This window comes from Salvelinus fontinalis, chromosome 32 (genome assembly GCF_029448725.1).
Source record: "Salvelinus fontinalis isolate EN_2023a chromosome 32, ASM2944872v1, whole genome shotgun sequence".
NCBI lineage: Eukaryota > Metazoa > Chordata > Actinopteri > Salmoniformes > Salmonidae > Salvelinus > Salvelinus fontinalis.
In genome coordinates this window covers 19,655,308-19,680,768 of record NC_074696.1, presented here as the reverse complement: position 1 = coordinate 19,680,768, position 25,461 = coordinate 19,655,308, and the positions used below count along the sequence as shown (strand labels likewise).

The 25,461-nt window shown below is 43.1% G+C and overlaps 2 protein-coding genes across 4 annotated transcripts; both read right to left on the bottom strand.

Moving 5' to 3' along the window:
- Positions 1 to 815: 815 nt before the first annotated feature.
- LOC129830855 (RNA-binding protein 24-like) lies at positions 816 to 11,105 on the bottom strand. 2 transcript variants are annotated; one of them, XM_055893654.1, is made up of 5 exons: positions 10,915 to 11,105; positions 10,621 to 10,788; positions 9,617 to 9,740; positions 9,076 to 9,130; positions 816 to 3,292 (listed from the first exon to the last, which is right to left on the bottom strand). In XM_055893654.1, exons 2-5 carry the CDS (start codon positions 10,786 to 10,788, stop codon positions 2,941 to 2,943), a joined length of 699 nt encoding a protein of 232 aa, XP_055749629.1. In that variant the 5' UTR covers positions 10,915 to 11,105; the 3' UTR covers positions 816 to 2,940. The 2 variants fall into 2 exon arrangements, with proteins under 2 accessions (XP_055749629.1, XP_055749628.1); XM_055893653.1 differs by having other exon boundaries at positions 10,621 to 11,105.
- Positions 11,106 to 15,572: 4,467 nt separating this feature from the next.
- Positions 15,573 to 18,072, bottom strand: stmnd1 (stathmin domain containing 1). Of its 2 annotated transcripts, none has more exons than XM_055893105.1 (5): positions 17,819 to 18,072; positions 17,348 to 17,486; positions 17,118 to 17,248; positions 16,621 to 16,752; positions 15,573 to 16,385 (listed from the first exon to the last, which is right to left on the bottom strand). In XM_055893105.1, the coding sequence occupies exons 1-5, from the start codon at positions 17,885 to 17,887 to the stop codon at positions 16,050 to 16,052; spliced, it is 807 nt and encodes a 268-aa protein (XP_055749080.1). In that variant the 5' UTR covers positions 17,888 to 18,072; the 3' UTR covers positions 15,573 to 16,049. The 2 variants fall into 2 exon arrangements, with proteins under 2 accessions (XP_055749080.1, XP_055749078.1); XM_055893103.1 differs by having other exon boundaries at positions 15,576 to 16,388; positions 17,819 to 18,071.
- Between the last annotated feature and the right edge of the window lie 7,389 nt (positions 18,073 to 25,461).

The following is a 25,461-nucleotide window of genomic DNA, read 5'->3' as shown; positions in this document are numbered from 1 at the left end:
CTCCTCCCCTTCATCTAAATGGATTGAAATGGATTTAACAAGTGACATCAATAAGGGTTCATAGCTTTCACCTGATCAGTCTTTCATGGAAAGACCAGTGTACTGTATATTGTCATGTTATTTTCACGGTTTATTTCATCTTTAACTCTTTATTGTTGGAAAAGGACCCGTAAGCAAGCGTTTCACTGTTAGTCTACAAAGCACACACACACACACACACAGGAAAGTAATCAGCTACTTAACCCAACTAAACTATGAACATTGTTTTTAAACACCAGTCTCCCAAAAGGTTTTACAACCATATTTTGGTGATGAGAGGCTTGGGAATTGAGGATGTATGCACAAATAGACAGTGAGTCTGTTTATAGGTGTTTAATACACTTAGATGGAACAGTCCTTACATAATACAATACCTGTGAGTTCTGGAGCTAGAAATAAGCAGTCGCATCCCAAATGACACTCACCCTATAGTGCACTACTTTTGACCAGGGGTCCTGGTCAAAAGTAGTGCACTATAAAGGGAATAGGGTGCCATTTGAGATGCAGATCCATGTGTGTTTGAGAGAGAAGCTTTTGCCTAGTGAAGAGGTGACTCAGCCATTCTCGTGTTGTAGGGTACAAATCTGGGACATGTGTATCCATAGAACCTGCTGAACATCAACTACTAACACCTTCACCTTTCATACATCATTTGCTCTGGAGACTTAATGTTCTCAGGCCTCCACAACAAGGCCCACAAAAAGTTACCCAACCTGAAAACAACACAATTGATCAACTCAACATCGTATATCCATCTTAAATAAATTTAAAAAACATTGTTTAAATATAGAACCTTTTATTTCAATTTAGAGTAAATAGTGTTGAAATTCTGAAATAAGGTTTTAACACTATACATGCCTTAATCCAGTGACAATGAAAAGCTTCCTTAAAAATTATTTTTTTGTCATTTATTTTTCATATTTTCCCTTGTAAGAAATAGTTCAAGTATAAAAATTCCCAAGTGTAAAATAGCCCATCTGATGTATATTAAAAGCAATAGAAGCACAGCTATCCAAACCATGACAATGACTATACATTCTAATGTATAAAGCAAGCATTTTGCTAATTTTGTCAGGATTTTTTTGTCTTTTCCAACAGTTCTAAACACAGAGGCAGAATAACAGTCTGCACACAAGTATGCCTGCATTTAAATAAAGTTTCATACAAAAGGCATTAATCTAGCCAATATTTAATGTCATGTTCTAAGACTTCAAAAAGGCAAAAAGTATAATTGTACAGTGCACATACAGAATTGTATCTTAAATAAATCAACATTTTTGGTAGAGTATGTTAATAATAATACAACTAAACCTACTCAATAACTTATATGCCTTGAGATGAATACATAACAATAGTAATTCAGTACCGCCACTAAGTCTTTGTCCGTAGAGCGTATAGAACATAGTCAACTCTGAAAATAAATATCTTAAATAGATCTTTTCTTACTCTCTTAAATAGCAACACAAATGTGAGGCACACAAAGAACCCCTAGATTCATGTCAAGCGCCTGCAGCCCCGCCACCCCCTTTCTACATTCCCCACTGCCACCACTTTCCAGACCCACAGAAAGGAGCTCCGGAGTTGGGGTGTGTAGTCTGGATAGAGGAGGAGTTGGTGAGGCTTAGAGGAATGGGTACAGGGCAAGGGGGTTGGTGAGGCTGTGAGGAGTGGGTACAGGACAAGGTTAGGGTTAGGATAGAAGGGCAGTGTATGTACCTGACACCAGCCCAGCCGGCCAGCTCTAGGACAGAGGTGGAAATGCTGACAGGGCCAGGCAGACAACCCAGAGGGGCCAGTTCCCAAATGGGCCCAGGGATTAAAATGTGACAGCTCAACAAATAAGCGCAAGTGATGCGTTCTTTCCAGAGTGATCCATTTGTGTGGCGCTGGGCTAACTGTCCCACCCCCCTCCCCACCCGCAGCTGCTCCCTCCCTCTCTTTCACTCTGACTAGATCCCATTGCACAGAGCCAGAGGGGAACACGACTGAGCCCTTTGTCCTTTACCACTATGTACACAACTGTGTGTGTGCGTAATGTATGTGTTTGAGAGTAACTGATTTGGTGCTTCTCATTGTCTGAAAACCTTTCTTTCGGAGTTTCCTTCTTATTGTTTGTGATGCCCTTTGAAGAGTTGATGAGTAGATGGCATTTTTGGTTATTCCTGCAGCTTTTTTGTCTCCTGGTGAACTGTTTGCTTTGCATAGGTCAAGAGATCAAGATATAGAGTCAAAAAAGGGACAATCAGCATCAGGAAGATATGTTCTTAACACGAGACAAGACTTACACCTTTTCTCCACAGTTATTTCAGCTACTCCCTGACACGCAGAGGTTGTCTTTACTAACACACTGGAAACTGGTCCATTTCCCTGATTATCACAACATTTACTTCAATGCACTTGAAAAGACAGAACGACAAGAGTCCTCGAAATGTGATAATAAATATATGTTATAAGGGCTTCAGAACACAAAACACTTTGGGACACGTCTAAGTGTCCCGTAAAGAGAACGCTCTCTCTCTTCTGTTAATGACAGCAATGGAACATAAGGTAATATTTTACACCAAGCTTAGTTGTTGCATTTCTCTTCTATAAATAAATACTCTACTACAATTATAATAATAGTAATAATTATATTAATAACAACAATAATAATCATAAGGATATATCCACCTTACTTTGTTCTGTGAATTGGTAACGTTTACTCATTTTTTTGTGGGGGGGGGGGGTTTAAGCACAGCAAGTTGGAAAGCTACTGTATGGAGCTCCCACCTCACCACCACCATCTTAACGACTCCGTCACTTAACACGGCCCCTCTCTCCTCCTCCTCCTCCTCCTTTCCTCTGCACAGCCAATCAGCAGTGGGCCTCCCATCCCCTCGTGTCCAATGGCGGCAGTGGCTGCTATTGCATGCGGTCAGCTTGCAGTTGCTGAGGCTGGTACTGACCGAAAGCTGCGGCTGCAGCGACGGCTGATCCCGGTGCGGCCGTAGGCAGGGGCTGCTGAACGTAGCCGTAACCGGCCGCAGTTATGTACCCGGCCGCTACAGGGGAGGCAGCGTAGGGATACTGCTCGTAGGCTGCAGCAGCGCTAGCCGCCATGGCGGCGGAATACTGTGCGTAGGCGGCTCCAGTGTAGTCGATGTATGGTGAGGAACCGGTGGAGGCAGAGGCTGCACTGGGCTGCATGGCATGGGGAATGACCATGGTGCTTGGCTGCATGAAGGCCTGAGGGTACACATAGTGAGCAGGGATCCTGCAGGACAGAAACAGACATGGAGTTAGAGTTAGAGATCACAGACCTGGCCTTACACAGCCACTGACAGACAGCAGCAAACCCCAAGTTTGACAGCAGAACCAAACGCAACCAACCCAACCACACTGCGGCCAAGGGCCCCCCAACACATCAATACACCAGTCAATAACACCACGGAGATGTCTGCAAGTAGCTATTAGAGATATAGGGTTGCCAAAATAGAGATCTCTCTGTGGGATAAAAAAAATGGGTTGGTGGAGAGGTGTTCAAAGCTCAGAGGGGTTTTGTCCTCTGGTAAGGGATAGGAAGACAGTTTGGGTTTTCAGTGACCGATTGATGCCGTCATGGAGAGACAATCCAGAGATGGCGAGAAGAGAGAACTTGGTTTGTGTGTGCTTGGTCACATGTGGATTTGGCTCTGGTGCCAGTCCTAGTTGGGAGGGGATGGGGAACAGAGGAGGGGAGGGAGGCTCACAGGCAGCGCTGTGAGGAAGAGAGGGGGAGAGGACATGAGATGAGGGGGGCATTGTGAAAATGTCACTGCCACTTTGACAGCTGGACAGTTTTCAAAAAGGACACTGCTGGCTGTTTCCCCCTCTGTGCTTAGACAAAGAGCCCCGGGCCGGGCGCTAGGCTAGCTGCACTCAGAGGGACCTTTTCATTAAATAAGCAATCAGGAACAATGAGCATATTCAGCCCTTCATGACAAATCCCGGCCATGAGGCTCGGCTCGCTAGGCTCTCTAGCGCTATCTGCTAGCATGATGATGGTCGTTTGGGAAAGTTACACTATTGTTTTGGTGGAGGAAACCCAACTCGTTGACCTTGATTGGGAAATCACAAATTACATTCCTCAAAAAAACTAAACTGGTGTTAAATTGGAGTCAAGTTTATGATTCAGTAAGAGAAGACTGAGTAACCTAATCAGCGTTATGACAATGATTGACAATCACTTTTATGTTGACTTACCACCATTTGTCAGTGTTGGGTTTCAATGAGTTGTGGTCTGGTGTGGATTTGTAATGGTCTGGAATGATGTGCATGGTGTGATGATGTTGTCAACAGGTCATTCAAATCTCTTGAGAAACAACCTAACAATTGATCGGACCAAATAAATACTGACATCAATCAAGCCAATAAGAAACAAGATGGAGAGAGGAATCTTTTGTACAGTCAAACAGTTTGGAATCTGGATTGGAGAAACCAAAGACAAGATCTATCGTGGCAACCCTATTGTCAGCATTCCACTATCCAACCAATCACATCTCAAAACACTGGCCCCAACGAGGAAACAGGAAAAACAACAGCAATTCTACAAGAAACAGACGTCAAAGACAAAAAATTCAAAACAGTCCACATGGATAACCAACACAGCACAAACACTCACTGAAAGAAACAAAAAGGAAAGAATAAATACATTAAAAGAAAGAAAAATAAAAGATCAAGTACAGCTCTATCACTCAGGGGTCAGAGGCGCTCCTATGACAACACGTTCTTGGCAGATGCCTCGGCCTGGCCTGCTGGCACGCTGCGGTCTCAGCACAGTGTTACAGTCACAATACAAGGTGGAGACACACACACACACACACACAGGCTGGACAATGCACAACAAAACAAAACACACGTGTACACACACACACACGGGCCACTACAAAGATAAACTCTCAAACACACACACACACACACACACACACGCAAAGGATGGTTTCACAACGAAACAACAAAATGCAGTGTCCACCGAAAAACACATGTCAAAGCTGACCATTCTTGTGCCTCCCCATTACTAGCTATATTAAGATATGGGATGCATCCCCACAGGGTCAAAAGCAGTGCACTATACAGGTAATAAGGTACCATTCAGGATGGAAGCATGGTGTCAAAAGTTGGATCAAACAGGTATTTTGAAATGCTGTTTTCATCTCTTTTCGGAAAAACGATTATTTCTTACAGTATGGGGAAAACCGGCACAAAAAGAAGCTCTTTCACACCACATATAAAATATGTTATGCAGTGTTACAACACACAACAAAGGTGCTTTTTAATAGCACTATATTTGCAATTGTAGAGAATTAAATGACAGCATTGAACTGGTATGTTTAAATGGTGAATTTTATTTTATTTAACTAAGCAAGTCAGTTAAGAACAAATTCTTATTTACAATGACGGCCTATCCCGGCCAAACCCTAACCCGGATGACGCTGGGCCAATTGTGCTTCACCTGTGGGACTCCCAATTATGGCCGGTTGTGATAGAGCCTGGCATCAAACCAGGGTCTTTAGTGACGCCTCTAGCACTGAGATGCAGTGCCTTAGACCGGTGCACCAGTCAGGAGCCCAAGAAACATGCTGTTGTTGGAAATTAAGGTTGCATCCTAAATGGCACGTTATTCCCTTTCCACCAGCCCATAGGGATCTGGTCAACAGTATACAGGGGGATTGGGTATCATTTGGGATGCATCCAAAGTATGAAGAAGACAGAGACGTTAAAATGGCCCATGATTGTTGTCCTGCATTAGAATGCTTGAAGAATGCCCAAGAGTTTCATTCCAATGTTATTTTTCCATAAATATATAGCAGAGTGCAAATAAGTCCTACACAAGTACGGTTTCCATAAGTAGTCATGACGACATTCCTGTAATGTGGATCTGGTCTTCGACATGCTCTTTGTTGCCTGGCCTCATGTATGATTGACAGGAGAGGCTGAAGGCTGGGCCCCAGCTATTTTCTGCTTGCCTGTCATCCTACATATGACTTACTAGTACCTAGTGGTATGTTCCCACCTCTAGAACTCATCTGGGCTCATATCCCACCCTACCTTTATTCACTTCCTCTATCTTGTCCTTCTCCCCTTCGTAATCTCATTCAACATTAGACTACTACAACCTGTTTCTCCATCTCCAACAGCATAAACCTCTTATATGTTGGTAAATGCTGTGTCACCTAACAAACAAAACACACACATCTGCCTGGATTCACTTCCGTAATGGTGTTGCTCATGGGAAGCACTGGCTACCCTCTGACTCCCATCTAAGTGCCCTCGTTTCCCTAGAGATACAAGCAAGGTTAAAAATACTAGGGTTACTGTGTGTCTCAATGCTCTGTGTAAATATATTATGTCTGGAACATTGCGGTCGGTAAAGTTCAAGGCTAAATAAAGGTCTGTGTCAATCACATGTCAGATGGGTGACATCTTCGACCAGAGAGGGGGAAGAGTGGAGGGGTGGCAGGGAGTTTAGGAGTACACAGCTGTTGCTCTCCGACACATTAGAACCATTGGGATTCTGTTGCATTAGGAGCTGAGGAACAGCCAGTCATGCTACAGATAAATGTGAGAAGCGTAGAGGGGCGACATGGTGCTATAATAATAACAATGGATCTGGTTGCTACAGGCTCAAACAGTAGCCTGATCCCAGACCTGTACGTACTGCCATTTACCTAGTACCCATCAGAGGAGGCTGGTGGGAGAAGCTATAGGAGGATGGGCTCATTGTAATGGCTGGAATGGAATCAATGGAACAGAGTCAAACTAGATCTCCGTATGTTTGATGTGTTTGATACCGTTACATTCATACTATCCCAGCCATTACAATGAGCCCGTCCTCCTATAGCTCCTCCCACCAGCCTCTTCTGCTTTATACCTATCTATCAAGCCTCCTACATGTGTTGGGATCATATCATTGGTGAGACTCATACCTAGTGGTGTGATAGCCATGGAGCTGGTTGCTACCCTCCCACAGCTGTGCCCATCTATGTCTGCGTCCCAATGGCACCCTTTTCCCTATATAGATTGCAATTTTTTGCATTTTTTTCATCAGAGCCCTAGTAGTGACCTATACAGGGAATAGGGTGCCATTTGGGACAAATACTTTTTTCTGGAGCCTTGGGCCTTCTACATGTGTTGGAAAGCACAGGTGGCACATAGGTGGCACTGTCTGGATGTGTCTGTGGCCCTTTAAACCTCCCTGGGACCTCCAGCCTCCATGCGTTCGGGACTGCTGTTTTTAAAGAGTGTCCCATCCCATCAGGACGGATTGAGCCCCAGAACCCCTGCCCAGCCCCCCACCCCGCTACCAGTGCAGGCTTCATGCGACTGCAGCGTCAGCACTCCAGCCTTTGTGAGGGACAATGGAGAAGCTTGTTTTCCTTAACGCCGCAGACCCATGTGATGAAAGCTTGTTCAGAGGCTGTGGCATCCAGACATTTGTTTGTGTCACAGTAGAGACTCTGGTGCATTGCTCTACCACTGGACTCGACTACACACGAAAGGACACACACACACAAACGAACATGTGTGCGCACACATACAATAGTATGGTCAGACAAATACAAACAAACACACACTAACAGAAACACACATTAGTAGGTGTTCTGCTTCAACTAAACTACTAGCCTTGGATGACTTTTCCTCATCTGTCACCCGTGTCCTGTAAGGGATAAGGTTAGTGACTATTGTCCATGACTAGACTGTAAATTGACCTCACTGTTCTCTTCTTTATCATCTCTGAATGAGAAACAGCAGCTCTCCTGAGAGTCGGCCCTGAAGTATACCATATACGGATAGATAGATGAGAGAGGGAGAGAAAATAAGAGAGAATGAGAGTTAGAAGAGACAAAGACCATGCGGCACATGCCCTTGGTGGCTTGAGAAAGAGAGAGAGAAAGAGAGAATATGCAATTCCTGGGAAATACTCAATTGTGGGTGAGTTTGATAGGTTAGGTGTTAATGGAAGATAAAGGTCCTAGAAATGTCTTGCAATGAGCTGTGAGCTGTTGATGGTTTTGGTGGGTTTGGTTTGGAGTAGGGGTGACAGGGGAATAATAAAAAAGCACACAGAAAACCGTCCCTCACTCCAACAACGCATCCAACAACATATAGAACATAATGTTACCAAAGAAAAAGTAAACCACAAGCTACAACACAAAAGCATAAAAAAAAAAAAAAAGACTTTGCTCCCCCTGGCAAAGTCAACACTCTTCCACAACATCGTAAAAGAACATCCCAAATATCGTCAAACCAGCTTTTTTTGGTCATTAAATAGACAGCACGCGGTTTAGCTATGAACACCACTTCATAACAGTAACAAAAAAAGCACACAAAGCTCTAATTGCTATTCAAAATGAATTAAAACTCAAAACCAAAATTAAAAACCAACATACATGCATCTATAATCACCGTTTGAGCTTGTTTGTGTGCGTTTGAAATTACAGGTAATTCCCTGGTCTGATCTGTGACATGCCCACAGAACTAATCCTGAAACCACCAGTTATGTTAACCTGTATCGAGCCTGTCGGACCAGAGAGAGATAACATTGAGTCATTGAGGCTCTAACTTTCCATTAGTTGTACTCAACACATAACACACACACATGCATACACACACAAGTGTGCACACACACACCACACACACACACTTTCTCTTTCACTCACACAAACCTTATATTGGTGGTCAACTTTGTAGTCAGTGATAAAAAGAAAGAGGACTTGTGAAACTGTTTTTCTCCCTCAACATAATTATCATGCAAGTATGGAGAAAAATAGGACTAAGCACAAAACAATTACATAAACAGATTATACAAACATACATGTCATTGTATGAACATGTCTAACAATGCTAGACTTTCGCCAAATAAGGGACTTCACTGCTAATATATTATAAATAACAGATTCAGTGAGGTAACTCTAGTGAGGTTTCATATAGGTTTTCACTGATGAGGTCATTTGTAAATGTATACTTATCAACACCCAACCATTCCCTCAACACACACAAAGAAGCATCAGTACTTACCCATAAGGCCTTTGGATAAAGGCAGGATGGATTTGTGGAACACCAAAAGTGAAACCTGGATGGAGATGAGGTATGGTCAAATTAATTAATGATCTTATTCATGTCATCTGTGAGTCCCAAATGGCACTCTATTGCCTTTTTAGTGTACTACTTTTGACCAGTACCCATAGTAGTGCACTATATAGGGAATAGGGTGCCATTTGGGATGCAGTAATTTAGTTCATTCTAGACACATCGGGACATCCTGAATCATGTATTGAACACATTCATTTTACATATTTATGTGACAGAATGATTAATAAGCCTTGGGATCATCATGAAAGTATTCTGCACCAGGCATGATTTGTGAGGAAAAAATGTGGACAATATGGAAATAAAAATAAGATGAGACCTGGGGCATGTTCTATAGAACAAACAGCCTCAATGTTTTAAGAACATTACCATACAGAACAGGTACTGTTGCTTCCTACTGAGTTAAGTATACTTCACCTATAGGTATCTCTCTATGTGACTGTGTGACTGAGTGTGAGAGTGTGTTTACCTGGCTGCATCACCCGTGGCTTGGCCCCCAGGTACGCCAGGTTGACGTTGGCTTTCCTGCCGTCGATGATGGGGTTCGGATCTTTACAGGCCCTGTCTGCAGCCGAGCGGTCCGCCATCGTCACCTGCAGGGACACACAGAGAGGGGGAGAGAGCACAGGTAAGAAGTGGTGAAAAATAAAAGACTCGCCAATGTTCATATTCAATTAGCTAAAGGGAGGCAAATAGAGAAAATATGGATATCACACACAACCCGACTGTCAGTCAATATTTTGAAAATTAAGATAACCACCACTACTTATAGTAAGTTGAGATCTTTGGTCCTAGGTAGGCTCTAAGCTCCTGATTAGTTATTTCCTTGTTTTCCAGAGTAGAAGCTAGATATAACGCCATCTCTGGCCATAGATACTCATCCATTCAAAATAATTGTTGTCAGTACATTGTTTTTCTCTGAGGTCAAGTTTACTTGTGACTATAAGTACGCTATTTGAGAGTAATGACTATGTACGAGTTTTTGGTGCTGTAGTAGGGTATTTTTCAAATAACCCGAGGAAAACCTCTCAACTCATCAAATACTACAGGCTAATATTTCACATAAATGTGCTTAAAACTAAATGGCTGCAAGGAGGGAGGTACCATGACAGTAAACCAGTTTTATAGTAGCCCATCGGTCTCTTATTAATGCTCATAGACATTGACATGAGGTTCTGCTCATCATCTTCCCAAAACTCATCTTCTGAACATGTTAGCGCGGAACAGTGCGCGTGTGCGCCAATCGGGTGTTTTCAATGATAAAACGCTTCAAGCTGAAAACACAAGCCTACTTATGAAAAACTTCAAATATTATGAAATAGGCCTACAGTAGCCTAACCAACACCCACTTTAACGATGACATGTGATTTACTGCCATTTGAAATAATGCAGGCCTTAGACAGACACTTGCACTGTCTCACTTGCACTTTGTGTAAGAAAGTTATGAAGAATAAATACTAGATTGATACTTACGAATCCATACCCCCTGGACTTGCCGGTCTGTCGGTCGGTAATCACGACTGCTTCTTCAATTTCTCCAAACACTTCAAAATATTTCCTGAGACTGGAATCCGTGGTGTGGTATGGAAGACCCCCGACAAAAACCTTCGTGTAGGTCGTGTCCTTCTGCGTGGTGTGCATCTTCACCAATATTTTAGTGCAAAATTGTATTAACAGAAACAATCAAAAATATAGTGCAATGTTTTCTTATCAGCTAGTTACGTTATTTATCAGTATTGCTATAAAAACGAACAATAAGACATTTACCACTGGAGAGGCTTCAGGGAAATAACAAAGGCGACAAAAATCAAGATTCGAGGTAGATTATGTTTCGACACTTAAAGGAGATATGGAGCTGATTGTCCAAGAGATCGTCAGGTGTTTGCAACTCTTCTTCGTAACTGTCGTGACTAACTAAATATGTTTCGGACCCATTCCTAAAAGTGCTTCCAATAACTCCACCCAGTTCCAAGACCGAGGGCGGTACTGTGCGTGCATTGCTGCCCGCCCACATGCTCCCCTACACGCTCCAGCAAACAGCTGGGAAGCGCGCACAATTAAAAATCCATGCCTGCTTAGTGGTGATGAAGAATGGACCATACTACCTACCACATGTTAAACCACCAGGAAAGTTATGGTCATTCGGTTTTTCATACCCCTAAAATGATCTGTTCTTACATCAATTGTATAGACTAGTGCTCACGGCAAGGTTTCGGCTACTTAATAACCCACAGTGTCACACACAAGACCCCATTATACTCCATGAAGATATAACTTGAAAAAGGAAGGTCTTGGTTCTCTTCCTGTCCCAAGGGATACCTGGCAGCAGGTGGTCGGGTCGGGAAGGCCCATTACGCACAGAGAGGAGACAGACAGTGGCCAGCCCAGGGACGCATGTGTTTTAGTGGCAGCAGCAGTTCAGCATGACCAATGCAGACAGGTGTAATCTCTGGGCCTCAAGTTTCATTGTAGAATAATGCAGTAGCGTGTTAGATTATATTTTGGACTATCAAACACGCGATGCTGCTAAGAGAATAATGCACAATGGGTAGGGACATAAATGTTTAGTTTTCTGGGCCCCTAATGTCTCATAGAAGGCCACTGATGACTGGACTGTTTTAAAACGCGTTTAGGATTGAGTTCAGCCGGGTAATGATGGAATTTATGATAACCTTTTTAGGTGGACTTGAAGGGAAGAGCGGTACGTGCGTAAATACGCGGCCAGGGCAATTGGGCACCGCCCCGTGCAGGATCCGTCCATACAAAATCATATCTTCAGATAATTTTTCAAATAGGCTACTTATGCTTGTGATTATATACATCATACAAATAATAGGTTAAATTGTATATTTTAGTACAGCAGTGCCTTGAGGTCAGATGAATGTCAACTTGTGGGTCTTGTAGTGCCTGTGATAACTAAAATAGGCCTAATAACAACTATAAGACTTTGTAAACTTTGTAAAACTGTTGACTTTTGTCTTTCATGAATGAATGTGGAAAATTATGATTCTCCCTCCTGTTTTCCACAACTGGTCTGTAACTTTATACTGAGAAATCTGATACGGAACTATTGTCTAAATCGTTCATATGGTTCCACCTCTATGGACTAAGTCAGCCATGGAGACACGCTGCCTACATAGGCCCTAATACTGGTATGTGCCTGGTTGCTTGTAGCCTACAGTAATATTATGAGTTGCAAATTTGATGTGGCTGGCTAGCTGTCATAATTGTCATCTCCTCCATCACCGGAATGCAATAGCGTGAATTGCCACTGGACTCTTCTGTACCAAAGAAATGCCATAGCCCTCTCCTTGGTCACTATTCCCGGCCGCAACCTGATAGAGCGTCTTTTCTGTATCTCGGTGGATCAGATACTATTTTATTCATGCGTGCCCACGTGCCCTTTAAATGACAGCCCGGAGCAGAGCCGCCGCATAGTGGTCCGTTTCGGGTTTCAGCAGCCACACAATAAAGATACCATCGAGTTGCATCCCCTTGTTATCTCCATTCGCGTGCAGCATGCTAACTAATCAGAATCACCTTACATTTTGGCTAACAAAACGTAGCTACAGAGTCTCTGGTAAATCCTCATCAATGGATATCCTTAAATCCCTTATGTGCATATATTTGATGTGTATAGGCCTATAGTATACATTTATAGGCTATAACATTGGGAGTGTGCCAAATGGGCCCTGTTAAATTAAATGCATAGCCTATATACTGTAGTATAGAGATATCCTTTAACGCAATGAACGCTATGTGAGTATGTAACTAACTAAATAAAAAATTGTGGAATTCCATTACAAATTCCATTCAGCATTCCACTTCAAGTTCACCATCCTTGACTATCAGGATGGGCTTCCAACTTGATTACACAAGGGAGCGTTAGGAGGACAGCCATGTTTAGAAAATGTCAACGTAATACTTAACCTGACATGTGATCAGATATTGTAATTTTGGGAACTGAGACCAGGTTTTTCACCAGTTGAAAAACACAGCAAACCTGTCAACCATATAACACCCAAAAGGTAATGATGGGTCATTTGGGAACAGTCAAACTAAGGTTGCAAGGGCTTAGTTTGCAGAAGATCTAGGTGCTGCTGTAGGCCCTCCTTGGTTGGGGACAGAAGCACCAGATCATCAGCAAACAGTAGACATTTGACTTCAGATTCTAGTAGGGTGAGGCCGGGTGCTGCAGACTGTTCTAGTGTCCTCGTCAGTTCATTGATATATTTGTTGAAGAGGGTGAGGTTTAAACTGCATTCCTGCCCCCGGGCCCTGTGGAAAGAAATTTGTTTTTTTGCCCATTTTAACCACACACTTGTTTGTTTACATGGATTTTATAATGTTGTATGCTTTTCCCCCAACACCACTTTCCATCAATTTGTATAGCAGACCCGTATGCAAAATTGAGTCAAAAGCTTTTTTGAAACCAACAAAGCATTAGAAACTTTGCCTTTGTTTTGGTTTATTTGTTTGTCAATTAGGGTGTGCAGGGTATGTTAATTTGGTAAAATTTCCTACTTTACATTTCCTCAGTACATTGTTTTCACTGAGGAAATATACGAGTCTGCTGTTAATGATAATGCAGAGGATTTTCCCAAGGTTGCTGTTGACGCATATCCCCAATAGTTATTGGGGTAAAATTTGTCTCCACATCTGTGAATTGGGGTGATCAGTCCTTGATTCCAAATATTTGGGAAGATGCCAGAGCGGAGGATGATATTAAAGATTTTAAGTAAAGCCAATTGGAATTTGTGTTCTGTATATTTTATAATACCATCAACCCCACAGGCCTTTTTGTGTTGGAGGGTTTGTATTTTGTACTGTAGTTCATTCAATGTAATTGGAGAATCCAGTGGGTTCTGGTAGTCTTTAATAGTTGATTCTAAGATTTGTATTTGATCATGTATATTTGTTATAGAGCCAAAAAGATTGGATACGTGGTTTATCCATACATCTCCATTTTGGTTAGATAACTGTTTGTGTTGTTTGTTTAGAGTTTTCCAATTTTCCCAGAAGTTGTTTGATTCTATGGATTCTTAATTTACATTGAGCTGATTTCTGATGTGCTGTTCCTTCTTTTTCTATGTTGTATTTCTGTATTGTTTTAGTGATTCACCATAGTGAAGGCGTAGGCTCAGGTTTTCTGGGTCTCTGTTTTTGATTGGATAGGTTTCTCAATTTCTTTTTTTGGTTTATGCATTCTTCATCAAACCATTTGTCATTGTTGTTAATTTTCTTAGGTTATCTGCTTGAAATGTTTTAATTTAATAGGGAAGCTGAGAGGTCAAATATACTGTTTAGGTTTTCTACTGCCAAGTTTACACTTTCACTATTACAATGAAACCTTTTGTCCAGGAAATTAGAACGGATTGAATTTGTTGCCTAATTGTTTTTTTGGTAGATTTCCACACTATTTTCCTTTCATCTATAGCATTTCAAAAAAAAAGTTTACCCCTTTTTCTACCCAATTTTGTGGTATCCAATTGGTAGTTAGTCTTGTGTCATCGCTGCAACTCCCATATGGACTCGGGAGAGGCGAAGGTCGAGAGTCGTGTGTCCTCTGAAACACAACCCAACAAAGCCGCACTGCTTCTTTGACACAATGCCCACTTAACCCTCAAGCCAGCCACACCAATGTGTCAGAAGAAACACCGTACACCTGGCGACGATGTCAGCGTGCACTGCCAATTGTGCACCACCCCATGGGTCTCCCAGTCACGGTTGGCTGCGACAGAGCCTGGACTCGAACCCAGAATCTCTAGTGGCACAGCTAGTACTGTGATGCAGTGACTTGCGCCACTCGGGAGGCCATTATATATAATTTCTTAATATTATTCAGTTCCTTTGGCTTTGATGCCTAATGATTGAGCATAACTCTGTTCAAGTAGTGTGAAATTTGCTGTGATCTGATAGGTGTGTCAGAGGACAGACTGAATGCTCTAAGAGACTCTGAGTTGAGGTCAGTGATAAAGTAGTCTACAGTATTACTGCCAAGAGATGAGCTATAGGTGTACCTACCATAGGAGTCCCCTCAAAGCCTACCATTGACTATGTACATATCCAGCATCCGACAGAGCTGCAGGAGTCGTGATCCATTTTTGTTGGTTATGTTGTATCTAAGGGGGCATATGGGGGAGGGAATGCTGTCACCTCCAGGTAGGTGTTTGTCCCCCTGTGTGCTGAGGGTGTCGGGTTCTTGACTCTCTCTCTCATTTCAATTGCTTATTTACATTAGGGACAGATACAATGAATGTCCGACCATCCGATGCATTACACCACCACACAGAAGCTTACAATAATTCCCGGTGCTTGTCGCCAAATTAACATTAAAGTAATAAAACCTACTTTTTATAGTGAAAACACCAAGATACTCTTACATATGATCATGACACCAAAGACTTTCTGCAAGTGAACTATAATGAACAGTGCTGAAGAAGTAATTTAATTCCATGGAAACACCGCCATCTTGTGTCTAAAACAGCTTTCAACTCAACGTCCACCATTGCAACACACAAAACAGAGGGGGGGGGGGGGGGTCTTGACCTTTTTTAAATTAATGGAAAATAAATAACTTAATGATTTCAATTTCAAATAATAATATTGCCCACCTTTATACAGTATGATTTTGCATCATAAAGTCAATCCTCAGAGATCTCTTCGATTTATACCACTTACATCAAACAAGTCTTAGAAACAGACTGTATGCACATACACTCGGCTCTTTTGTATACAAAACACAAATAGACATCACTGATCTCTCTCTCCCTCACCTGCTCACTCTTCCTCTAATTCCCCCTGCACCATCTCTCTATCCTCTCTATCCCTCCTTACATCCATCCTTCCCTTCTCAGACACACTGGGCTCCAATAGACAGATAAGGTGCTCCCAGCCAGGTGCTAGAATTGCTCCTCAGCTTGCTCAGTCTGTTGAAATGTGGAGTCATTCTCCATCTCAAGAGAGGCTGAGAGAAGCTGCACACTGAGCCCACTTATGACTCCCTCTCCCCCGCCCACCCTGACCCCTCCACTCCCTCCATCCACTCCTTCTTGAGTCTGAGTTGGGTCTGGATCCAGTGGCTCCTGCTGGATCCCTCTTGGGCTGGGTGGGGTCTCAGGGGCATCAGGGGTGTGGAGGACCTCCACAGGGCTGACTACGTCCCCCTCTCTGGATGTTGATGCAGCTTCTGGGTCATGGACACCAGCTGACTTAGGCCTCAGGTTCACGTTTAGCTCCTCCTTGTTGAGATGAGAAAGAAAACAAATAAATATTCAAGATACACACAGAGGTCATATTCAAGATACACACACAGGTCATATTCAAGATACACACACAGGTCATATTCAAGACACACAAGTCATATTCAAGGCAGATATAGTTAAAGTTGGTCCCCATTTAACCGCCTAAACCCAGTTTTCCCTTATTCCCCTCACCTAACATTCATATTTTTCATGATTTCGTAATCCTCACCTTCCGTTCCTCCTCCGCCTGTCTCATCTTCTCCTCCATGTCCACTTGGCTGGTGACAGACTGGTCCCTCTTGCCCATCAGAGACTCCAGGTGAGGGGGAGGCCTACGTTTGGGTGTCTCTCTGTCATCAATCTGACCGTACACACACAGCAATTAAACCATGAGTTAAAACACACTCCAACAACACATATTAGGTTAACACTCATATTTACACAGTAACTACAGTATAACTCTAATATATAATCTCTTCAATACAGTGACTGTCATTGGCATATTGACATAGTCAATCAGTTATGCACTCACTTCCATAAGATGACAGCAGTTTTATCAATAACCAGGAAACTAATCAAGAGACTATCCAACCAGGCCCCAGTCTTATGATGACAAGAGATTATGGAACTCCTCCTCTCACCTGATTCTGATGCCACCATAGAGGGCTGAGACTACATGAAGCTACACTTTGCTCTGCCCCACCATTAGACCTGACCGGTACCCACCATGATGTTGTATGCCTCGCCGCTGGCCCTCTCCCTGGGCTGGGCGATGATGCCTTGGCTCAGAAGCTGTTCCAGGATCTCACTGGACCTGGGTCTCTCACCACTCTCTTGGGCCAGGCCAGGGATGTGGGCTGAGTGGGAGACACACACACACAAATAGGAGGTCTCTGACGAGTACAAGATACACACGCTCTCTCACACACACACCCCACCACACACCGACCTCTTACCTGCCAGTGGTGATAGTTTCCTGGGTACAGCCCCCAGTAAGGTGGGGACCTCACCAGTGTCCAGGACCACTCCACTGTCTGTGGTTAACTTTGACACTGCAGAGTCGCCCCTACAGCCTTGTTTACTCACTGTGTCATCCTGTTTGGAGAATTACAACGTCAAACTCAAATGCATAGTGTCTTAGGTGTTTTGACAGGTGCAATAATACAAAGTGTATCATATTTATTTCTAGATCAAGTAGCCAAATAGTTTGACTAAAAAGAAAAACTGCCACTAGGCTATCGGTAGGCCCCCCGCAAATCAAATAAGGGAATCAATTGAGAGGAAAAGCGCTCTGGCGCGCATCACGCCGGATGTGTGCCATTCCATTCCAAAAGTCTTCCACTTTGCCTTCTGTATTACACATCTTCATGACATTGTGATTACAGTTTTTAAATAGGAATCGAAATTAGGAACTGCAGGCAGCGTACCTCTCCTCCGTCCAACTCGCTTGATCTCACGGGCTCGACCACCGTGAACCTGGAGCTGCCGCATCCCATATTTACTTTCAAGAGAACAGTGGTCGGCTAGAAGTTTTCTTTTTGATATACCATTAATAGAGCATTTCGCGGGATATTAACGCAAAGGGAACCTCTCATTCAGTCGCATTCCTTCACACTTTCCAAGATAGCGCGACCCATGTCGCCATGGACTCTCTGCGTTACCATGGGCCGTTGCTACAATAAATCTGACCTGGTTAAAGAGGTGACACCCCCTGGACAGGCAGTAGGTGTCCGGGTGACCGCAAAACAACACTCAATCAATTTTCCTCCAAATAAGTCCCATTCCAAATGGTTTTAGGCTTGTAGTGGCCCCTGTGCAAGCAGGTTTTGGCTCCAACCCAATCTCTTGACTTGAAATTGAAAGCATACACACAAGAAAAAATACTTTGTCATGTTGATATAGTCAAGATAACTTTTTTCCAAGACAAAAAATGATCCTAATGTCTTTCATACCCATAACCACAAGGAGGCAATATTGAGGTAGGTGTGTGTGGTGTTGCTGTCATAGAACAGTTAGGTGTCATATGTTCACACTGTTAGTTCCAGAGAAGGTATGTTTTAGCAGATTAATTTGTCATCTTCACTACTGTGAGGGATAACTCACTGAGAGAGGAGTTTCTTCTGCAGGCCAAAGGTGCTCTTCCTCAGGTTCTTGGTCTCCTGCAGAAGAGCAATGTGGGGCTGGAGGGGTAGCACTGGGTTAGGGCAGCCACACATACATACTGACAACAAACAATTAACATTGTATTGTTAACATGAAACTGTTATAGGATGAGAGAAGGCAGGTGACAGACAGACAGACCTGGTCTATGCAAGGCTCGTAGTTGGCCCTCTGGGCCAGGACATCCAGCCGGGTGTGGGCCAGCTGCTGCTCAGAGCCAGAGCTCATGATCTGTTTCTCCACCTTCTGCATCTCCTTGACCAGGACCACCACTGTCGCCTTCACCTGGTGACAGGTTAAAAGGTCAGTTACAGGTCAGTCAATTTATCTCATTAGTATCACTATTCACTAAGCACAATGACAATTGTGAATTGTTTACATTGATAAACTATGACTATCATTTTCTACAGTGTGTTTTGCATAATTCTTATGTAGAACTCTTTCGGTCTCTGTTAGGCTTACACAACGTTTCACAACAGTGTTTCTCCCACTCTAGGGCATCCCTGGTGGCGCTCAGCTCATTCAGCCTCTTCCTCAGGCCGAAGTCAGTGGCACAGCTCTAGGTCTCCAGAGCCTTCATCAGCTACACCAACAGTGATACACACAGCGAGTCAGACATACAGGAATGACACAGACATTTATCAGATAGACATATGTTTTCCAAACATAAACAGAGTCTGTGCCAGTCTTTCTGTCAATCTCTTGCCAAATAAGACACTGATATAGCATTGTTGAATGCAGTTAATGTACATACAGTCAACATAAGGAGGAGCATACAAAACTATGTTCCAGCCTGTACTATACCTTGGAGAGGGTTTACTGCAGATTCCCACGGAAGTAAGAGCAGTCCAGGACCAGTTTCTCTGCTGTTTGCTTCAGTCTTTTGCAGTAAGCAACCACCTATCATAGGTCAGGGTTCTGGGAAAGAGTATGGAGAGAGGATTTATAATATAAATCGCTAAAGTAGTGAACTTTCCGGCTTTTCTTTTCACCTCCAACTAGACTAAAAAGTTTTAGGTAGGACAATATGACCCGGGGGACAGATGTTCACACTTATTGATTGATTTATCTATTGATCGATTAACTCCCCCCTTGACGATGCGGCAAGGCTGGTACTTGTAGCCCAGGTTGGGTGAATGGTGGTCAAAGGTCAGACAGTGTACGTTTAGCTTCAAAGCTTGTCCCTTGTCCATGTGGTCGGGCATCATCTGGGTAAGCACGTCCTTCAGAGAGCTACAGGTAGAGTGAGGACATAATGCATTCATATACAGTCAGATCAGGTGAACAATTTGCAGACACAATGGCTGCGTTTACACAGGCAGCCAATAATTTGGCAAAATATCAGAGTTGGGCTGTCTGTGTAAACACAGCAATAGATAGCAATCTAGGTATGCCTGTGGAACCGATTTGAAACAGTAGAGATAAAGACTTTACAATCTGCAAATAATTCATTAATGTCATTGGAATACTTGTATAAAAACGAGACAAGCATTGGTGCGTTTTATTATCCAAGACTCATCACAACAGCAGCCTATGGGCCCTGGTCAAAAGTAGTGTACTAAATAGGGAATAGGGGGGCAGTCTCTGACCAGAGGTTGTCCAGGACCAGGTGGATCTTCAGCTGAATCAGGTGGATGATCTCCTCAGCCAGCTCCACCTCCCGCTTCAGCTCAGCATCCATGTCGTCATGGACCAGCTTCACCGCCGTCCGGCCGTCTCAGAGCACCACACATTCCCTCAGCACCTGCCTGTACAGGACCTTCTCCTGCAGACAGCACTCAGCGATCGCCTTCACCTGGAAACACCCAACACCCATGAAATCAGTTTAAATCACACACATGACAAGAAAGGGTCATTTAAAGTCATGGAGGGTGAGCAGCAACATTTAGAATGTCCTGAGTCATGGGAATGTAGTATCTGTGGACCAGATTCCCTATTCTACATGATCACCAATCACCTGGTTCTACACAACACATTGAAATCTGAACATTCTCAGATGTTGGTTGCATCTCTGTGCTTGTGTTTAGACAGGCAGACCAATTCTGATCTTTTTTTTCTCTAATTGGTCTTTTGACCAATCAGATCAGCTCTGAAAAAGATCTGATGTGAAACGATCTGATGTTAGTGGTCAAAAGACCAATTAGTGGAAACAAATATCAGAATTGGGCTGCCTGTGTAAACGCAGACAGTGTCTCCTCGTCTGTTCTGAAGGTATCAAGGGCAGTGCAGTGTGTCTCGAGTGTCCCAACTGTTCTCCCTGGCCCTGCATACACCCTGAATCCACTCTACCTTCACTAAGGCAGCCATCTCCTGGTCTACTCTTGCGATGATGTCAGCTGATTGGCTCTGCCAGTGCCCTAGCTCCTCTACGCGGTAGGTCAGGTGGTTCTTCGTGCTCCAGGTGGCCCAGCGAATCTAAGCCAGGGGGAGGAGTGGACATTGCATTCCTGGATCTGATGTTTTGTCAGCACAACCCCCAGACCTGAGATTTCACCCCCAGATTGTGAGGTGTGCAAGGGTTTACTCCAATACACTGAAAAGAGAGCAGTAGGGTTCCTCTAAAATAGCTGGGGGACACAACGTGCCACAATGTGTTACCTGAGTGGTAGCATCTCCACATGCGCAGTGAAGATCCTGGTTGATCTGATAGGCTAAGGCCCTCTGCAGCTCAGACCTATTGGTGACCAGATTGCTGTTGAAGCACCAATCTGGTTGGGTGTACCTGGTGCAAGGCTTCAGAAAACTTGATTTCATGCCTGTAGATCTCCTACAAAACAGGGAAGAATTAATAGAGTATATAATATCTTGCATTGTTCAAATTCTGACAAATAGACAATTATTGACTTGTAAAAGGTTTCAGTTTTAAGCAGTTTTCTGTATTTTTTGTGTGATTTGGACCAAGACTGACTTCAAAATTTCCACTAGAGTGAAATAATACCTTATTTTCTGAGATTTCACAGTCAGTGCCTAAAATGAAAGATAAAAATAAATAAAGTAGCCTTTACTAACAAGAGAACACATCAAACAACTAAAATAAATCACTTACCACATTATTAATTTTTAAATGATGAAAATTATGAAGGTATAAAACAAAGAGCTTGAAAGTTGAGTAGCTTGTTAGAGAAGACAAAAGTGAAATGTGTCAAACTTCGGAACTCTTCAGAATCACTTGGAACCCTCAGTCGGAACTCTTCCATTTCTAACATCACAGTAAACATCTTGTAGAATGTTTAAAACAGAATTCAAAACAACATCAAGAAGACACCCATTGACCTTTAACGTTTAAACCCATTAACCCTTTCAGGGCCATATTGAGCACACCGCCATGTAGTTAACACATTTACATATTTGCAGTAATAATCAGGAATTCTGTCAGCAATGTAGAGTTGAGGCATTTAGAACACAACGTTTATGTTAAAATCTCACAGACTATAACCATGCCCATTACACTTCTCTACCAAACAAACAAAAAGGCAGTAACTACTCATAACGTGGAACTGAGAAAAATTGGTTAAACAGTAATCATGTTGCAGTTACTGCTAACATGACTCCCATTTTCTCCAAAACACAATAGAGGCAGGAAACTTATCCACATGATTAAGCATGTATTTAATGTAACAAAAATTAGTTAACGTAATTTTCGACCAAATTAGCAGTTACTGCCTTTTTGTTTGGTAGGGCAGTATAGTACTCTGTAAAAGCAACAATTAGGATTAATACAAACTTGAAAACAATGCATTCATGAGACTAAAGGGACCCACTAAATCAGATTGAGTATTTTACATGTGTTAATACCTACCAAAAACAGAGATTTACACATGATCAAAACTTCACACCAAGGTAAGCCTACACAAAACACAGCCTTTATTTTAAGTGTTTCTAAAATCCCATAATGGAAACCAGTGGTGTAATGTACTTCAGTAAAAATACTTTAAAGTACTACTTATGTCATTGGGGGGGGTGTATCTGTACCTTACTATTTATATTTTTGACAACTTTTACTTTACTATATTTCTAAAGAAAATGATTTACTTTTTACTCCATACATTTTCACTGACACCTAAAATTACTTGTTACATTTTGAATGTTTAGCAGGACAGGAAAAGGATCCAATCCACACAATTATCAAGAGAAAATCCCTGGTCATCCCTACACCATCTGATCTGGCGGACTCACTAAACACACATGCTTCGTTTGTAAATAATGTTTCTTGGAGTGAGTGTGCCCCTGGCATTCCATAAATTAAAAAAACAAGAAAATGGCACCATCTGGTTTGCTTAATATAAAGAATATTAAATGATTTGTACTTAACTTTTGATACTTTAGTATATTTAAAATCAAACATTTTTAGACTTTTCCTCAAGTAGTATTTTACTGGGTGACTTTCACTTGAGTGTCACGACTTCCGCCGAAGTCGGTTCCTCTCCTTGTTCGGGTGGCGCTCGGCGGTCGACGTCGCCGGTCTTCTAGCCATCGGTGATCCACTTTTAATTTTACATTGGTTTTGTCTTTGTTTTCCACACACCTGGTTTTCATTTCCCAATTACTGGTCATGTATTTAACCCTCTGTTTCCCCATGTCTTTGTGTGTGTTTGTTTATTGTTCATGTCGGTACGTTTCCGTCTGGTTTTGTCAGGTTGCTGTTTTCACCCGTGTTTTGTGGCAACCGTTATTGTTCGCACATTTGGTGCTGTTACTTGTGCTATTTTCTTGAGTAAAGTGCGTTCACTCAGCTCTCCTGCGCCTGACTTCATGCACCAGCTACACCCACCGCCTGACATTGAGTCATTTTCTATTAAGGTATCTTTACAGTTACTCAAGTATGACAATTGGGTACGTTTTCCACCACTGTGGGAAACGATTGGAACCATTTCCTTGTTTAACCGCTAGGGTTTATGGGTATTATGACTCAAACTGTGGTACTCTATTTGAAATTGGGAAGGTTGCTGTATCAACTTGTTGATGTCGCCGGTCATACGGAGACCACCATTACACAGCTGAAGGGGCACGTGCCGGAGGACCACCAGAACGGTCGCGCAACACCGGTTTCGTCGGAACTCTAATCGTGACAGAGCCTGACTTCTGCAAGCAGGATTTCAGACAACACAAGCCGCATCCTGAACTCCGGTGAAGCAGAACGGAGAAACGGCAGAGATCTACCAGAGCCACAAACTGAAATCCAAAGGTGGCAAAATCATCTGCCCCATTCCGAGGAGCTACATTAGTCTTGTGTGTGGCGCCACCTGGAACAGCGCTCACACACGTCACTACTGCCAGCAGGGCAACTGAAAATATGCAACGTTCTTGTTCAGTTAGCCTATGTACACTACGCATCCTCCTTCAAATTATCGGATGCGGCTATTTCAACCACACCGTTAATGACAGGTGTATAAAAATCGAGCACACAGCCATGCAATCTCCATAGACAAATATTGGCATTAGAATGGCCAGTAGTGAAGAGCTCAGTGACTTTCAACGTGGCACCGTTATAGGATACCACCTTTCCAACCAGTTCATACAATTTCTGCCCTGCTTAGAGCTGCCCCATTCAACTGTAAGTGCTGTTATTGTGATGTGGAAAGTCTAGGAGCAACAATGGCTCAGACACAAAGTGATAGGCTACACAAGCTCACAGAACCGAGTGCTGAACATTTACATTTAAGTCATTTAGCAGACGCTCTTATCCAGAGCGACTTACAAATTGGTGCATTCACTTTATGACATCCAGTGGAACAGCCACTTTACAATAGTGCATCTAAATATTTTAAGGGGGGGGGGGGTCAGAAGGATTGCTTTATCCTATCCTAGGTATTCCTTAAAGAGGTGGGGTTTCAGGTGTCTCCGGAAGGTGGTGATTGACTCCGCTGTCCTGGCGTCGTGAGGGAGTTTGTTCCACTATTGGGGTGCCAGAGCAGCGAACAGTTTTGACTGGGCTGAAGCGGTTCAAAATCGTTTATCCTCGGTTGCAACCCTCACTAGAGTTCCAAATTGGCTCTGGTAGTTTCCATGGCCGAGCAGTCACACACAAGCCCAAGATCACCATGCGCAATGACAAGCGTCGGCTGTCGTGGTGTAAAAGCTCACTGCCATTGGACTCTGGAGCAGTGGAAACGCATTCTCTGGAGTGATGAATCACGCTTCCCCATCTGGCAGTCTGAAAGACGAATCTGGGTTTGGCGGATGCCAGGAGAACGCTACCGGCCCGAATGCAGTGCACACTGTAAAGTTTGGAGGAGTAATAATCTGGGGCTATTTTCACGGTTCAGGCTAGGCCCATTAGTTACAGTAAAAGGAAATCTTAACGCTACAGCATACAATGTTATTCTAGACAATTCTGTGCTTCCAACTTTGTGGCAACAATTTGGGGAAGGCCCTTTCCTCTTTCAGCATGACAATGCTCCCGTGCACAAAGCGAGGTCCATACAAAAATGGTTTGTCGGTCTGTGTTGAAGAACTTGACTGGCCTGTACCGAGCCCTGACCTCAATCCCATCAATGACAGTTGAGATGAATTGGAATGCCGACCGCGAGCCAGGCCTAATCGTCCAACATCAGTGCCTGACCTCACTAAAGCTCTTGTGGCTGAGTGGAAGCAAGTCCCCACAGCAATGTTCCAACATCGAGGGGAAAGCCTTCCTAGAAGAGTGGAGGCTGTTATAGCATCAAAGGAGAGACCAACTCCATATTAATGCCCTTTGTTCAACGAGCAAGTGTCCACATACTTTTGGCCTTGTAGTGTATTTTATTTTTATACAAGGTCATTTTACTAGACTAGGCTACCATGTGTATTACCATGAACTTCAATTTGGCCTTCCGGTAGCCTAGTGTGGTAAAAAAAACAACATTAAACCACTAGGCCTACAACACTTTCGGTAGCCTACCCTCTCAGCCGAGCCAATTTTACACACATG

Coding starts and splice junctions, on each gene's coding strand:
- stmnd1 (XM_055893103.1), bottom strand. CDS start 17,887: ATGGGATGCGGCAGCTCCAGGTTCACGGTGGTCGAGCCCGTGAGATCA. Junction 17,487..17,818: donor GCGAGTTGGACGGAGGAGAG/GTACGCTGCCTG, acceptor TTCTCCAAACAG/GATGACACAGTGAGTAAACA. Junction 17,249..17,347: donor GAAACTATCACCACTGGCAG/GTAAGAGGTCGG, acceptor TCTCCCACTCAG/CCCACATCCCTGGCCTGGCC.
- LOC129830855 (XM_055893653.1), bottom strand. CDS start 10,788: ATGCACACCACGCAGAAGGACACGACCTACACGAAGGTTTTTGTCGGG. Junction 9,741..10,620: donor AGTCCAGGGGGTATGGATTC/GTAAGTATCAAT, acceptor GTGTCCCTGCAG/GTGACGATGGCGGACCGCTC. Junction 3,293..9,075: donor TTTATCCAAAGGCCTTATGG/GTAAGTACTGAT, acceptor TCTGTCCTGCAG/GATCCCTGCTCACTATGTGT.